The 18,233-nt window shown below is 28.6% G+C and overlaps 1 protein-coding gene across 1 annotated transcript in view; it reads right to left on the reverse strand.

Moving 5' to 3' along the window:
• Positions 1 to 18,233, reverse strand: part of Ca-alpha1T (Ca[2+]-channel protein alpha[[1]] subunit T) — a 276,487-nt gene that overhangs the window by 66,819 nt on the left and 191,435 nt on the right. The window contains exons 17-20 of the mRNA XM_075375644.1: positions 14,147 to 14,281; positions 12,252 to 12,387; positions 10,958 to 11,139; positions 2,424 to 2,617 (exon numbers count right to left, since the gene is read on the reverse strand). Coding sequence (XP_075231759.1) covers positions 2,424 to 2,617; positions 10,958 to 11,139; positions 12,252 to 12,387; positions 14,147 to 14,281 — 647 coding nt within the window. The remainder of the gene's footprint in view (positions 1 to 2,423; positions 2,618 to 10,957; positions 11,140 to 12,251; positions 12,388 to 14,146; positions 14,282 to 18,233) is intronic.

Genomic DNA, 18,233 nt, shown 5'->3' on the forward strand with positions numbered 1-18,233 from the left:
AATGAATTTTTTGTTGTACATAAAATAATTTGTTCTGTTATGACTTGTATTAAGAATATGATTTCAATTATTTTATCTATTGGTGTTTTGATTTTTTCTTGAAATTCTTATACTTTTGTAGTTTTTTGTATAGATATATGAGTGTATTAATTGCTTATCTTAAAGAATGCAACTGGAGATGTGTGGATGTGTTCATTCTTATTCTCATCAATAAATCTTTGCAAAAAAAAGAAAAAACTGTTTGACCCTGTCAATATTAAATTTGTGGAGCCCATATTTGTGTCATTGTAGAAGGTCTTGAAGGGGTGCTAGACCTATCCAGTTACCAGTATCAGAACCCTAGAAATAGTTGTAGAGTCCTGATAGTTCTTAGCAACCCCTCAAACTTTCTTCTCTTTGACTTAATGATAGAGAAGATAACACCATCAAGGATTACCTCTTTGTATTTACTATCAAAAGATGAAAGCATTCCTACGCTACAAAAACTTACATAAATTTGAAAACTAAGAAAAATTTCCACATTAAGGCTGCTCAAGACAGCTGCAGAGATATTTATTGTTAATAGATAACATCTCTACTCAATAACTTTCTTGAGAGAATCAGTTATGGTAGTCTCACACCAAGGACATCAGTAAACTTTACTTCTGCAATCAAAGCTTTCTTCTTCCCTGATATGAAGAGCATGAGATCAGAACATCTAGATCACAAACTTTTAAGCTTGAATACTCAGTTTTCTAATTTTATAAAAAAATAACAAGAGATAAAAATCAAATAAGATGAAATAGAAAAATAAAAAACTTATCACTGAAGTTAAAACCAATGAGACAAAATCATTACAAGAAAAAAACTAGTAGAACTACAATCAGAGAAAAAGGAAGAGTGTACTTTAAAATAGAGTTGGATTGAAATAACAGTAAAAATAAATGTAAATTGAAATTAATACTAGGTTTTAAGCATTAACACTTCTAGATCTAAGTTTAGCTCGTATAAACTCAAAATACATGAACAAACTGTAATTTGTTTTGGCTCTTTGGAGCCAAAACAGATTTTGGCTCTTTGGAGTCAAAACATGACTGAATTTGCCTATCATCTCATGGAAGCAGGAGATTCATACAGAAATATTAACCAAAACAAGCAGATTTTTCACAAAATAAAAACAAAAAATAATAATAAAAATAGAAATGACCTCAGACCATTTGAACAACTGTGCCATTAACAAAAATGTCACTTGAAGCTTTTCACCCTGAAGAAGTTGTATAATAACTAATAAAAAGTTCTTCTAGAAGCACATCTCCATGTTTTTTGAAACTAACTTGTTTTATTTTTTTAAACGTAACTTTACTACAGTTTGTTATGTACAACATTGAAATTAAATAAACAATAAACCTTTATGAAATAAAAAACTTTACAGAAAGTTATAGGAAATAAAGCATAATCTTTATTTTTCAGCTAAAAAGTTACAGTAGAATGTAATGTATCAAATTCTGCAGAATTTCATTTTTTTCATATATAAAAAAGCAAAGAAAATGTGAAATATAAGGTAAGGAAGATATAAAAGCTGACTGGCTAGAAGTTCTTTGATGAAATATAGCATATTTCAAGAAATGTGCTTGATAAAGTATGCTATCTACAAATAGTGTAAAGTTTTAAAGCAGCAAAACATGAACAATAGGAAAACTGGAAAGAAAAATAATATCTTAGCGCTATTAATGTGTGATGTAATTTGAATTAGCTTTTAATTAACGTTAAAAGACCTGGATTGTCTAATAAGTCATTTCAGCTGTTAGGTCTTTATGTGGCCAACAAACAGTAATCAATTGGTAGCACTTCCATATCAGATCACTCGTACTTGGATGTACTGATTTAACAGATAATGCATTTTTAATATGGACTTAATATGGACCAAAATTCATAGATGAAATTGGAAAGAAAGGATCCAGATTAAGGAAGACCCAACCAAAAGAACGTTCAAGCTCCTCTCCAGGTATCTGTCCAGTATGCAATCCTTTGGGAGAACAGGACATTTTTACTCAATCATGAGTAGCTCATTAATGGTCAATAATTTTACAGTAATGACCAGCTTAATTATATGATACAACAAAACTTTTACTTCCTGAAATTGAAGAGCTATCCAAGAAATGCACAGGATTCCTAAAGGAACAACATCGCCTATTCCTGAAATTGTGAGACCTCTCACTGAAAGCAAGAGATGTACAGCTCCAAGAGAATGTTGAAATTTGATAAAGTTTAAAATAAAGATAATTTAACATGATTTACAAATAGAGAAATCATTAGGTGTAGGATGTAAGCTTTTAGGAAGTACACTGAAGTGAAAGAATCAGTATAAAATAGAAAGGGTGGTAAAAAAATTACATTAAATCAGTTTCATGAATGAAATAAACAATATAATAAATTATACTGACCCTGATGAAGAAGAATCCTTTTTAGGAAGATTTTGTATCTGTTGGCTTGACCCAGATATAAGATTTATCCTTCTATTTGAAGAACCTTGACTATTATTTGAAGATGATGAATTCAGTTGATTATTTGATGAGTTGAGATTATTCACAGTCAACTGTGGTGGTCGCAGCAATCCAGGTAAGCTGCCTTGTGAAGACTGCACATAATGTTATTTGATATATTTAATAATATTAAATTAACTTTAATTGATGCCACAACTAGAGGGATAAAGTAGACAATTTAAAAAAAAAAAATAATTAAGAGTAAGCAGAAGAATAAAAATTTTAAAATTATGTGTATACATAAAAAAATACAATCATAAATTTTTAAAAACAAAAACAAGAATTAAATAATAAAAACAATTAAGAAATTTGTTGTCATGATGCCAACGGACAATCAATACCCCAAAATGAAAATCAACTCTTTTTTTATTAATATAAAGGTATTAATTTAAACTTTTAATTTAAAAAGGTTTAGAATAGTAAAGTGAATGCAAAGTAATACAATAGATTAATTCCAGTGCTGCAGAAAGAAATAAATCCTGTATTATAATTTATCAAAATTAAGATAGGAGCTGAAGTACAGGAAAATGTAGGAAAGAAACAATAAAACTAGAGAAATAAACACAATATGCAAAAAAGAAAAACAGATAACATCAAGAAATGAAAGATAACATAGAATAACAGAATTAAAATTTATAATAATTTAGCAGGATGTTAATGTGTGAAAATGTTTTACAGCAACAGAGTCAAAACTATGTTTGTAATATGTGTATAAAACACTGTTTTTTTCCAGATCATAGTTGAATGAAGTTACATTATTTTAAATAAATACAAATTACTTCAGATTTTTTTTTTCTTAATGTAAATGTTGCAATTTGTTCAACCAGTGAATGTTAAGCAAACCCCCCTCCCATGGTCCAATGAGATGAGGATGATATGTATGACATGTAAATGAAGTGTAGTCTTGTACAGAATCAGGCCGACCATTCCTGACACATGTGGTTAATTGAACTCCAACTACCAAACTACATCAACATCCATTGTCTAGTATTCAAATCTGTATAGAAGTAAACTAACTTTTATTAGGATTCGAACCTCAGAGCCTTCAACTTTGAAAATCAGCTGTTAAACAACTGATTTGCAATGACAAGTTACTCATTAGATCAACTAAGTGGGCAACTTTAGAATTTAAAGTGAAAATTTAAATATATGTAATAAAAACTACAATTCAGTTAAAAATTTTAACTAACTGTATACAAATATAATTTTTATAAAATATTTACAAGTCAGTGTCACCTACTATAATAAATTATTAATTATAATATGTAATGTGATACGTTTTGTTAAATAATATTATTCATTATCCATGGTTATATTTATATAATTCATAAATTAAAAAAAAATTTGTTACCTCAAAAGCAGTCTCATAAAATATGAAATCTACACTGAAATTAATTTCAATGTGTTGTTTTTTATTGTTTGTTTATCGTCAATTTTCAAAAAGTCTTACAATTATTACTTCCTTGTACGAAGTAAAGGAAGTATGTGATCACAAAAAATTTCGGTTTTCAGATTTCAACGGAAATATCCATTTTGAAGATTCCTGAATCCATTTTCACTAGTTTCGGCATGTCGTCTGTATGGACGTATGCATGTACTTACATACGTATCTCAAACTTAAAAACGATTAGCTGTAGGATGTTGAAATTTTGGATTTAGGACTGTTGTTACATCTAGTTGTTCATCTACCCTTCTGATTGCAACTGACAACCAAAAGTGTCCAAAAAAAGCCCAAATTCCAAAAAAATTTGGACTTTTTCTTAACTGCAGTAAAACGCCCTCATTGAGAGCTTTTCAACGATGTAACATAAGTGGTACTTATTTTCATTGGTTTCAGAGTTATAGCCAAATAAAATTTTAAGTAATGAAATATTTGATTTCATATGTGGAAGGCACATCAGTTCGAATCAGACTTCATTTTTTTTTTTTAACTTTTTTACGATAAATAATAATTCAATAATAACAAAAAAAATATGAAAAATATCAGAAGTTATTAAAGAAATTATATTTTATGTACTTTTTATTTAAAAAAAAAATATGCTTATGAAATTTAGTAGGCATACAAGGAACTCATGTGGTGCCTACATCAGATTTTATTTAATAAAAACAAACATGCAGACAGTAAAAATTTCTCTATTTTTTTGAATACAAAACATAAATTTTTAATGGAACACATAACATTAAATTACAGTCTCATGAGTTAGAAATGAACGGTTATAATAAATGAACAAAACATACAAATCACGCAATGAAAAACACTTATTAACATTAAACAAAATTTTTAAAAAGTGTGCAAAATTAAACAGAATACAAATGATTTAATGTACAATAAAATTATTTCTGCCATAATTTAATATATACACATGCTTTACTACAACATAAACATACTAAAAATATTTAATTAAAATGATATACCTACACTTTTTTATCATTTAAAAAATATTTTTTTTATCACTTAAAAAATATATATTTCTTTCATTTACTTCTTATATTAAGAAATGAAAAAACTTTCTCATAGTTACAGTACATTTCAACAACATAACATGCCAATTAATATGATAAAGATTGGCTAGAAAGTGAAGTAGTACATTCTAGTTTCTGATTTAAAGAAACAGTTTTCAAATATAAAAAAAAGTATTAAATATAAAAAAATAATGTTTTTAAATTATTAAAAATTATAGACAACTCACTTTCAAATTAAATGATTTATTTTTCCCCAAGTGTTTCTGAACTATCAATTATTGTAGTTAACAGCACATTCCAGAGAATAGTTTATACAATATATTTCATCTAATATGCTTATTCATTTAATATGGTGTTTTGGTCAAACTATATGCATTTGTAAATTTCATACTGTTCAAACATGTTGAGATTTTTTTATGCATTATATGTAAAATCGGTTTGATTGATTAATGTCTTTGTATGTGTGTCTATTTTTAAAAGGTGATTTGCAAAAACTGATTCTCTTGTTGTCCATAATGACAATGTGTATTCCATTAATCAGTGAGTGAATTTGCATCAAATTAGCGAAATTAATTTGCATACTCCTGGGTTGCTATGTTTTTTTAATATTCTGTGTGATCTTGTATATATTGTTTATAGTTGTACTGCATTGTTACATTTATTTTTTAAAATAAAATATGTTTGAAAAGAGTATATAAAACAAAATTGAGAAAAAAAGTTTAAAAAAAAAATATTATTAATAAATTAAATATAATATAATATAAAATATTATATATTTTTACATATTTTATAAATATAATATTAAATAGTAATAAATATAATTTATAATAAATAAATATTAATTAATGACGAAAAAGAATAAATCTGATTAACTAGTAAATTCAAAACCCAACACCTAAAATACCTACTAAGAAACCCCAACTTTTACCATAATGAAATATACTTAAAAAAATTCATCTTGTGTCAGAGTATTTGAATAAAGCAGCTGGTTAAAACTGTTTGCTGTAGTTCCAGAAGAAAAAATTGGATTGGTTGTACATGCTTGGTGCAGCCAATGTGTGTACATTTCATGCACTGAGTGTGTGATCACTGTGCTCAATCCTCACTCACTGAGTGATGGTTGTATGCACCTCATCACTTAAATCTCATGGGATCTAAGTTGTGTATACCTGCTGAACTCTTACAAATTTAATCAGGCTGATGTATATGATTGGTATTGTTGTTAAAAACGTTATTATCTTTCTGATCTTAACTGCAGTGTTATTTTATTATAAAAAAAACTTATTTTATATCCTCTTCTGTTTAGATAATTTTAAAAGTGGTCCTATCTTTAAGAGATTTCTTTAAATCTTTTCAATTTTTATTAAATCCACAAAAGGATGCCAACGTTGTACATTTTTCAGTTGATAAAAGCTAGCCAGATAGTTTTTAAAAATAATTAGCTTTAGTTAAAAAATAATTTAACTTGTTTGACAGGTTTAGATTTTATATTTAATAGGTACATAATTTTTATAATATAGTTTTTATAATGTTTAATAGTTTTTATAATTTTTTTCATTGATACAGTCAGTCCCTTGCAGATATTTGCATGATTATTCAAATAAAAGAGGAAAAAATTAAAGTTGATAAAACGGGATGTACAAACCATGAAGTTTAACAATTAAAAGAGCAAAACACCAGTAACTGCTTTAATTTTTAATATTAACAAACTATTTTATTGCTATTTTTATGTCAGCCAGAAGTGTATAAATAACAGAATATTCTTCTTTTGTTGCTAATTATATTTTTGGTCTGTTTTAAATAAGTACGTAATTCATGTTTGTTTTATTTAAATGTGATCTTGTTTTTTTTTTATATTAGATAAGTCTGATCTTTAAATTCCCTATAATTCATTGTTTATAAGTATTATCCTTTATGTGTAATGATAAAATTAAAAGTGAGAATAAAATCAGCTCAGCATTGCAGCAGAAAAAGTAATAAATTCAACTTGCTGAAAAGCTAACAAAGTGTATTTTCACTTAAGTAAAGGCCTGATTTTACAATAAGTCTAGTAGAATTACGATTAACAAAAAATAAAACTACAAAACAGTTCTCCTTAAATAAATTTCTTTTGGTACAGAAGAAAAATGAACTGAAAATGTATTAATTTTCCATCAAAGTAGTTATAATAGTGAATAACAAAATGTGTGTATTAATTCATAATTAAATTCTTAAAAAAATTCTAAAAAATGGTTGATTATATAGAGATCTAAGATCAACCTGCAAAAAAAAGTTATTAACTAAAATTGCTATATTTTCAAAGTAAAATAATTTTTTTATCCAAAAAATTAAAATATGAAATTATATAATTAAATTAAATGTAGTATAATATGAAATATTTATCACATATAGGAACTATAGAAAAAGATAAGCTATAGAAGAAAATGATTCAAAAGTACTAATAAAAAATGAGATGTAATGTTAAATAATGTGCTAAGGCATATTAGACTTACAGCAATCACAATACTGGGGTAGTAGTGGGTGAAAGAATAGTGGGATGAATGAAAGTGATATGACAATATATTTTATATTGAATAATCACTGGTAAATGATCGTACATTAGAATGCACTGGTTTGATCACTGGTTAATACATAATTTATAATTTGTTTTTATTACTCTAATAAATAATATTAAACTTTTTATTCACTTCAATCATATTTTTATTCTGATATTATTTCTTGAACTTAATATTTTTTTTACTCCATCTTCAAATGTTTAAAATTTACATGAAATGTTACAAAACTTTTTATTATATCTAAATCAACAAAGAAAATTATGTTAAAATTGAATAATGAACAATACATGCCAATATAAAAACTCTAGTCAAAAGAATAAAATCATTTTAAAAAAAATGTGTACAGTTTAGATAGTGCATTGATCTCTATAGCAAAACTGGTCGCAGAAAAAACTTTTTACTTTATTAGAGACTAAATAATTTTTATTATGTCCTTCAGTTGAGGATTTCAGGTGGTTAAGATAATTTTGTCAAATATAAAAAAATTTAAGGAGCCAATGAATGTAAATTATTTGCAATTATTTATACACAATTATTGTTATATGTAAATTATAATTTTAACATGTTATGCATGAGTATTATTATTATTATAAAATTTGATTCTTTTTATTTTTTTTATTCGTAAGTTTTAAAATATGTTTTAATTATTTTTACTTTTGTTTTAATAACAGTTGAAAATTTTTACTATAAAAATTTATAAAGGCTATTATTTGTGTCAAATCTTTTGGCTTCAAAAATAATATATGATCGGGTTTTAAGACTGTACAGTTTTTATAAAGAAAAATCTAATGAAAGAAGGAGCAAGTTAATATTAATACATGCACGAATAACTCCTCTGCATGAAATCAGTCAAACCTTCATATCATTGGAGATAAGAAAATATACAGTATATACTCGTACTGATAGTAACACCAAATAATTTGATTAAAGGCTACTAGAAAAAAAAAGTAGAGCAATTCACATAAAGAATAAAATAAATTACTAAAGGTAACTGAAAACATAAGAAAAAGATTAATTTATGAATATAATAATTTAAAAAAAATAATATTGAAACACAATTCCAGTGATACCAGCACATATTTTTTTAAATTGCTAATATTACCAAACAGTATTTTTAAGGAAATATAATTCTCAACTATGTACTTCTAAAATATTAAAAAAGATTAATTTAAATATGAGAACCAATAAAAATAGTTAGCAAAGATGAAAAAAAGATCTTTAAAAGGATTTAAATGATATAGATTTTAACATACTGTATTAGAAATGTACACATATTTTAACAAGATTTTAACATACTGTATATGGGAATAAAAAAAGACTCCATTTCCTTTGAGCAGATGAGTAAAAGACTATCAGTAAAAGAGGATTCATATTACCAGTACTTATATGATATTTTATGTTAACTTATTACAGAATTTTAGACACAAAAAAACTGCTTTTTGAAGTCTCATAAAATATCAAATGAGAAAAAGTTGAATTTTATTCCATATTAAACCTCATTCTTTACTAATTGTTTTTTTTAAAATCTCAGTTTATTTGAAGAAAAGCTAGGAATTACATTACTTACACATATATACTCTACTCTACAATGTACTCTAATTTCCTAGTTGTGCAAACACAACACACTACAACTTTATTAAAAGTTGTACAAAAAATTAGCGTTTAAGTACTTGAAATTTAAGAAGAGAATTTCAATAGTAAAGTATTTTAAAAAGTTTCTGACTGAGTTTTAATATGGCACCCATTAAAAAAGCTATTTTGGCTCTCAGTAAAGGTAGAACTTTTTTTTTACATTGAATTCTGTTTCAACAAAAGTAAAAAAAAAAGTTATAGTTTAATATTTTCTATCAATAACTGGATGGAAAAAAATAATAAAAGGAGAATTTCCATTAAAACTGTTAGAAAATGGTTGGCTGTCTGTGAAGAAGATATTGTACTATTACTACTCAGTGCGTCACAACAAAATGCTGTACAGACAAGAATAAGTCTGTAAAGTCAAGTACACTAGTACTTCAGTTCATGTGTTCAAGTAGTTGAATATGTGAAGTAATTGTATTCTGTTCTAACAGAAGATAAAGACATCTACTACTTTTAATGGAAATTCTACTTTCTTTCACAATCCTTTTGCTGTTCAAATATTTACAAATATTAATAGATTTATTTAAACTATGTACGTGCTGTAAGAGGGTTGTTAAAACACTTAATTCAGCACAAAAAAATCTTTCTTTACAGAGACCTGAAATAGCAGTTTTTTTTATACATAATAGATCGCTTATTTAAACCAGCCATTAGAAAAATTATTTAAAATTTTTAAATATATTAAATACTGTTTTTAAATATATTTTAATATTAATGTGTTTGTATATAATCTTTTATCAAATCAATGAACTTAGATAACCTCTAAGAATGCTGAAAAAACACTACTAGGTAAATAACTGTAAAAAAAACCACTTTTTATGCACTATTTTCCATAATTCCTGCAGGTTTCTTTCAAGTAAATTGAAAACTACACAAATATTGCAGAAAGAACAAGAAACAAAAATGTTAATACAGCAATTAATTTTTTCCATGAAGTGGTTTGTAAAATACATTTCTTTAAAGACAAGCTTTTAATTTCATGATGATTTTAAATAGTAGTCATTTTTAATTTCTGTAGTAAGTTTTATTTACATTAAGTAAAATATTAGGTTCTAAATTCAGTTCCTACACTAACTGGATAATACATTTACCATGTAATTATGAGGTTAGTATATTATATTTCTTTTAAATGTGATTTTAAATAAATATTTTCAATTAATATATTATTAATATTAAACATCAAAATAATACTTGTTGAATAATCATTACTTTTTTAAAAATCTTTTCAAAGTATCAGTGGTATGTTCTGAAGAGAAACATTTTCAAGAGAGTTAATGGTACAGAGAATTTGAAACATTACATGTTATAAAAATGATTATTTTAGAAATGTTTATCAGTAAATGTACATATTTTTCCAATTATGATTATGCTTTTTAATTTATTATATATTTTTAAACAATATATTAAATTCATTTATCTGCAATATTATTGTAGATATCTTTTCGATTCTAGAAAGAAATAAAATTAATAATTTTCTTTTTTTAAAAAAAAAACATAACGAAAAACAATGAATGTAATCCTAATTGTTATGCAGCATGACAGTGATTAACATGCACTATTAAAAAAAAATCACAAGAAAAGTAACATTTTTAAACTTAATTTTATAACTAAGAAGTAACAGGTACAAGTATGAAATCAAACTGTTTCTTCCTATTACAATATTCCATATTTTTTCTCAGTAAACATAAACTACGGAAGGAAATAATGTGATGTGAGAATTAAAAAAAAAATTAAGTTATATATCATGCACTAACTATTATCATAATTATTTGTACTCACCATAGAACAATCTATAGAATCAATTGAAAGAGAACTTGAGCAAAGAGGCATTAAACGATTATTAAATTCTCTATCCAATTCACGAGCAGTGGTACTAGGTGAATCTTGTGGTGTTGCAGCAGTGTGGGTAATAATAGGGGCAACAGCTGGTTGTGGGCCCATATTATTTAACATCTGACTTTCTGTAATTATAAAAATGTACGATATAATCTCATACATCTACTAGGAGCTACATCCCCATGCTACATTTGGTTGCCAGTGTAAAATAGTCTAGGTAATGTTAAAAGGACTTTCTTCAATCAAAATAATGAAGTAATGAAGCTCAGAGTTATTTTTTACCATTCCTTTGAATATTATAGAAAAAACCACAAATGTCCAAACTGGATTGATTACAATACCTTCCCTTGTAGAGCTATAGCTCTGCTGTAGTGCTATCTAGATAGCGCTATATTATAGACGTCTTTTTTTAGCTAATGCTGTATCAGTGCACTAGGTGGTGATTAACTGTGTGAGGATACACAAGTGTTCAAAATCAGACTGTATTGCTGAATTGTTTAATTAAGGTTTAAATCACTGGGATTCTTAATCATAGTTGATCTTATTATGTGGCAGGCCTGCCAAGTTCATTTCTTAAATTATATTTTAATGTACAACTAGGTTTGATTTTTGATGTATTAATGTGCTAATAATAATAAAAACACAACAGCTATTTTTATGGTACTTACTAAAAAAAAAAATAAACAGAATGATTTTTGTATACCGTTTAACAATAAATATTATTTAATAAGTCATAAGTCTCCAGGCCTTGTTCTAAAATAATTACAACAATTTAAGATTAAGTTGTTATTTTAGAGTCATATTTAATCAGGGGCACTGAATGTAATCGTAATTGCCAGGAAATAATAAATTTGTTGTTCTGATTCCAATAATGCAGGCACCAACTAGAAATGTTGTTGACACTTTTCTAAATTCATTAATGTTTTTCTAGCCTTACGACAATGAATTTCATTCAGGTTTATACCTGATTACAGGCCAGAGGTCCATCTATGACTGGTCTATGCAGCTTAAAATTTCAAAGAAAAAAAATTTTATGAAAGGAAGACAAATATTTTTTAGTCAAGAAATCTACTTGTCATTATGGTTTTTGCAATGCTGTCCCTTACAGTGATGTCTCCCCTTCACATTCCAGATAAATAAATTATTTTTTAATAGAATAATCATATTGTACGTGTTTATATATAGCAAAAATATTTAACAGTTAAAATTTTTCCAATAAAATTCAATTACATCATACCTTTCTGAATGTTACATTTCATTTCACAGTCTGTTCTTATCAATCTTTGTTTTTGTTTCCATGTATTTTCTTTTTCTCTATGTCCATTATCTTTCATCTTTTTGCTTCCTTCCACTTCCCATTCATTTTTTAAATCCTGCGTGAAATACATTATTTTTAAATATTTGATAACATAAACAATATAATTTTTTTAAATTTTTAATTTATTTTATTGTGTACGTGAGAAAATATTTTTAAAAAATTCATTGCTGGTCATAAATGACTTTTTATTATATATGGTGCCATTTTTGTTTATTTTTAATGTTTTTCTTTTATATAAACTTACTGTATGAATGACAAAAATAAATTTCTTGGAACTTTGTATGATGTAAATTTCTGACTTTTTCTTTATAATAGTAAACTTAATATTTTACAATCTTCCTTTTTTTCATCCAAGGAGGAAGAAAACTAAGAAGATTATAAAGAATAACATTTTTAGTGTAGTGGAATTCTGTTAAACTGATAATTTTAAATTTTCTCTAGTCCCTTGAATCTATCTGTATTATATGTTCATGTATAAGTTTGCAGTCGATAATTTTCCCCGAAGTGTTGATGTCTGTGCATACAGCTGAAATTCATTAAAAAAATATAAGTAAAGAAAAAAAATCTGTCTAGCTGAACAACACTTTTATGGCTCATATTTCATATTATGGTTATTATGTCTGTCAGAAAAGCTATGAACCACCAAACTTTATGTACATGAAAAATATGTATTTTATTTTTCATTTTAAAGTATTTATTTATGCTATTTTTAATTTAAATCAAAGAATAAAAAGTGCTATATTTAATAAAAAAGTATATAATTAAGAATATCTATAAAAAAGGTACATTATAATTGATATGATTTAAATGCTGATTAAGAAAAAACTACAGCAAACTTTGTTCCAATTCATTTGTTGCTCTATCCACTAAGAGGTTAATGCTTAAAATTAAGGGATTGTTAATTTTAATAATTCTATTTTTTTCTGTGATTTCTATATCCTGTGATTTTCTATATTAAGTTATTCCTTTACATCAAATGGAATTAAAAAAAACAACCACTTTTTACAGCATAAATCTTAATAAAATTTAAATGCATGCAACATTTGCATAAAATTAAATGATTTTAATAATGTTTCCATATAACACTGCCCAAATTTCAATAATTTGAAATAATTTATCCTTTCTTTAAGTATATTTGTTAATATATATACATATATATAAATTATAAGATGTTCTTTTCCTTGTTAACACAGCTAAACAGTGATTAACGTAACACAATACTTTTGTCATTAGTGATTATAGTACATTAAAGTAGAAGCAAACCATATAAAATTTAAAGCACAGATACTATTTCAATTTATATTTCACACTACAAGAAATATCTCCCAACATTTTTTCAGGCATAGTTATTATCAGAGGTAAAAGGAAACATTCTGTGCAGGCTACAATAGTTTTTTCTAAATAACATAATATAGGAAACAATAAATTTATGTTTATGAGAGTCTTTTTACTTCTAAATGTGGAACAAAACAAAGAAAACATTAATAAAAGATATGTTCATAATAAAAATATTTCAATAGTATGTCATGTTTCATTAAAAAAATTTAATTACATCAAATTTAATTCAACTACTTGACAAATGAGTTTTAAAAAGAAATCTAACCAATGAAAGTTATAAGTGCTTATTATTTCATGGATTAAAAGAAATCCCTTAATCCCTATTCATATGTGCATATGAATAAACTTGAAAATTCAGAGAATCTTGATAACTGATTTATGGCTATGTGTGCATAACAATGGAAAAGAAAGCAATTGTATATTTTATAAACAGTAAAAAAAAAAAAAAATAATAAAACTGTATAAGATAAATATACATGTGCAAGACTATCACTCTCTGAATGGGAGCATGATGATGAGTATTCAGCACTACAGCATTCTGAGTATTTTCTTCTTAGTTGTTCTTGTTGTCTAGCCAACTCTCTTTGTTCTCGTTCTCGTCTTTCATTTCTCTGTAAAAAAAAATTAAATACAATTTAACTATTTTTATACAAACATTAATAACTACATTAATAATACTTAGGAATGCAGCAGTACACAACCTGGAAAACTATACAGAACAGCAACTACAAAGTGTGTGTACGTCACAAACTTTCGGTTTTCAACAAAATCATATAGGTACTAAAAAAAAAAATCACAACCATTTTCAATAAAGAATTAAGAAAAAAAACTGTTTCTTTTTGTTATACACTTTTTTTTCTGAATTTTTACGGGCATCGACTGCTAGGGTCATTAGCCCTCATCACATTCTTTAAAAGAAATTAGTATCACCATCGGGATCGTCATATGTAAGGGTGTAAAGGACCCTTACATTTTATTTAAAAGCACAACCAACATAAAAAACATTAAGACACAACAACAAGAGAAAACAACATTTACGGGGTGTAAGGGCCCCGATATTAAAATTTGAGATAAGGTTCTCAAAAAGACCATTAAATTAAAAATACAACTTATCAATACCATTTCTTTCTTCTACCTGTCTCGTTTATAGTTTGTTTAAGCACCCTCGGGGCGACAAGAACCGCCGTGAAGCAGTATATTAGTCACATCAGGATGCCGTGGCAGTTGGCTCCTTATAAACAGGCTACAGGCATCCATTGCGCTTACCCATAGCCTCGCGCCCTCACTTTACCCATGAGGGTCCCCCATGCCATCATTGGACACACCCTGACTCACTGCTCTTGATTGCAGATGAGCCAGGATGGCCTAGGCAAGAGGGCTACCGGGAGGTAGTCCTCTTGCCACATGTACTTGTAGTACATGTAGTACTTGTATGTACTTGTATGTACTTGTATGTACTTGTAGTACTTGTATGTACATGTATGTACTTGTACATGTAGTGACTCCCGTCACTACATGTGCCACGCTTCAAGACTGCTATATACATAAAGAATTCCACTTAGAGATTCTTTAACACAGCTTTAAAAATTTTTCAACTTTTACAGACTTCTAAGAAGTCCACTGGGGTGTAAAAATGCAACTATCTTTTCTTCATTTCCATTATTCAGATCAGCAGTAATGTCACTTCTTACACGGAACCTCTTTCTGAGGTCCTCATATATTGTACACTCTTCTATTAGATGCTTAATTGTAAGTGTTTTATTGCAAACACCGCACATTGGTCTCTCTTCGCCGGTTAACAAATATGAATTTGTCAATCGCGTGTGACCGATTCTAAGTCTGGTCACAGCTACTTGTTCATGGCGAGTCAACTTAAACTCGCTTTTCCATTTATATGGAGAAGTTTTCACTGAGTTTAATTTTGTATTTAAACTCCTCCAATCAGTATTCCATTTGTTTCTTACTATGTTCGTTAGACAGTTTTTAACATCGGCCACTCTTACAGGAAATGCATCCAAATCATCGCAGACTGTTGCCTTTCTGGCAGCTTCGTCTGCGAACACTGGCTAAACACTGGCCATATCTGGCAGTTTCCAAGAATGGGCTTTTCCATTTACATATACGGAGGATCCAACACCATGTTCGGTTTTAGAACCGTCAGTATAAATTCTAATATATTCTTCATAACTACTAACGGTTGCCAAAAATTCCTGTTGGATGATCACTGCTGGTTTCTTTTTTATTTCTTCCTGAGAGAGATCCAACCTTGTATGTACCGCTGCCAAGAGCCACGGCGGTATTTCTCTTGTGGAAATTGCTAGAGTCTCCGGAATAGCAATTTCGTATTTTCTTCTTAATTCGTGGTATCTAATTCCGGCTGGTCTGGAATAGGTAGCACGATGTTCGTATAATGCAGCCATAGGAAGATTATTAAGAAGTTTGTCATTTATATGGGCAGGAAAAGTCCATATATTTGCTGCGTATCTTAGCAAAAGGATCTCTCTTCTATAATGTAGTGGCAGTATTCCATCTTCAGACATTAGACTAGTCGCCGGACTTGTGCGGAAAGCGCCTGTTGCATATCTTATTCCGCTATTGTGAATAACGTCTAACTTTCTTAGATGCGACTTCCTAGCGGATGAATATACAATACATCCGTAGTCGAGTTTCGATTGAACCAATGCCTTATACAATAAAAATCTTATAAAAATCTCACGTTGTCTTTATATTGTATTGGATCATTGCCAATTCTCAACATAGGACTTTGATGAGGAATTCTCTTCCTACAGAAGTGTACACAACATGTTTTTTCTGGTGAAAATTGGAATCCATTATTCTTCGCAACTTCATTTAGAGCGTTGATCGCCCGTTGCAATTTGTAGTTCACCATAGCAGTCTTGTTGCTGGCATACACAATTGCCAAATCATCAACGTAGATGCTTTTGCTGATTTCTACTGGAATGGCTAATATCAATTTATTAATGGCGATGGTAAACAAGGTACCGCTCAACGGCGAACCTTGTGGTATGCCATTTTCCAAAATTCTTTCAGTTGAATATTCATTGTTGACACGTACTTGGAAGGTACGGTCATTCATGTAGTTGCTGAGCAATACTGGCAGATTGCCACGAATGCCCCATTCATGTATCTGGAGCATTACTCCATGTCGCCAGGTCATATCGAAAGCCTTCTGAAGATCAAAGAAGACTCCGACACAATGTTTTCTTGTAATAAAGCTGTTGCATATAGTATTCTCTAAGTTGATCATTTGATCGGTGGTAGAGTGGTATTGTCGAAAACCTGCTTGATATGGTGATATCAGGTTTTCTTTTTCTAAAACCCAGACGAGTCGATTATTAATCATTTTTTCGAGTATTTTTCCCATAGCGCACGTCAAGGAGATAGGACGATAGCTATTGGGATCTGTTAAATTTTTATTTTTCTTTGGTACTGGAACAACATGAGCTTTTTTCCGCTGCTGCGAGTACATTCCATCCCGCCATATTTGATTATACAGTTCTAACAGTCTGCGTTTTGCAGTGGTATTCAGCTCCCTTATCATATTATAATGGATTTCATCCGGACCAGCAGCTGTGTTGCCTGCTTTCTCCAACGCTTTCATGAATTCTTCTATTTTAAATGGTACATTATATGAGTAATTATACTCAGTACGGAAATTTAGTAGACCTTCAAGTTCCTTCTTTTTTCGCTCGAAAATCTTCTTCGTAGTTAGCCGTTTTGCTGGCTTTCTCGAAGTGAATGGATAATAACTCTGCGATTTCGTTTGAAGTGTCCTTAATTTCGTCTTCATCTTGAAGGCTAGTTATGGGTGCAAAGTTTTTACGCCCACAAATCGCCTTCACTTTCCTCCAAACATCTGATGCAGTAGTGGTTCTGTCGATGGATGACACGTATTGCTGCCAGGATCGTTTCTTCGAGTCTATCATGAGACGTTTTGCATACGCCCTGTATTTTTTAAAGGCAATAAGATTTTCTAGGGTAGGAGGTTTCTTAAGAGCGTTATACGCTCTTTTCTTTCTTTTAATAGCTTCACTTATTTCATCGTTCCACCATGGAACGGGTCGTTTCGTAAGTTTCCCAGATGTATTGGGAATGAATCTCGATGCCTACTCAAGTATCGCATTTGTTATAGCGTCAACATATTTCAGGGAGTAGGTTTGTTTCAGGGAGTATCGTTCTAGCTGTGAAGATCGTCCAATCTGCCTTTTCAAACAACCATCTTTTAGAGATGGGATATATTTTCCTTGTAACATCAGTTACAATTTGCACCGGGAAATGATCGCTTCCATGAAAATCGTCTAAAACATGGAAGCTGTACCTCGGTGCTATCGATCCGCTTATAAGTGCAAGATCTATACAGGACGTCGATCCATTTCTGGCATTGAAAAAGGTTCCTGACCCGTCGTTTAAAAGAATAAGTTCAGAATTCATCAGGAACCTTTCTAATTCTCTTCCGCGGGGATCTACTCGATCCGATTCCCAAAGAGAATTATGAGCATTAAAATCACCCACCAATAAGACAGGTGGGGGAAGCTCAGATAC

The sequence above is a fragment of the Lycorma delicatula genome, chromosome 9 (assembly GCF_047948215.1).
Source record: "Lycorma delicatula isolate Av1 chromosome 9, ASM4794821v1, whole genome shotgun sequence".
Lineage (NCBI taxonomy): Eukaryota > Metazoa > Arthropoda > Insecta > Hemiptera > Fulgoridae > Lycorma > Lycorma delicatula.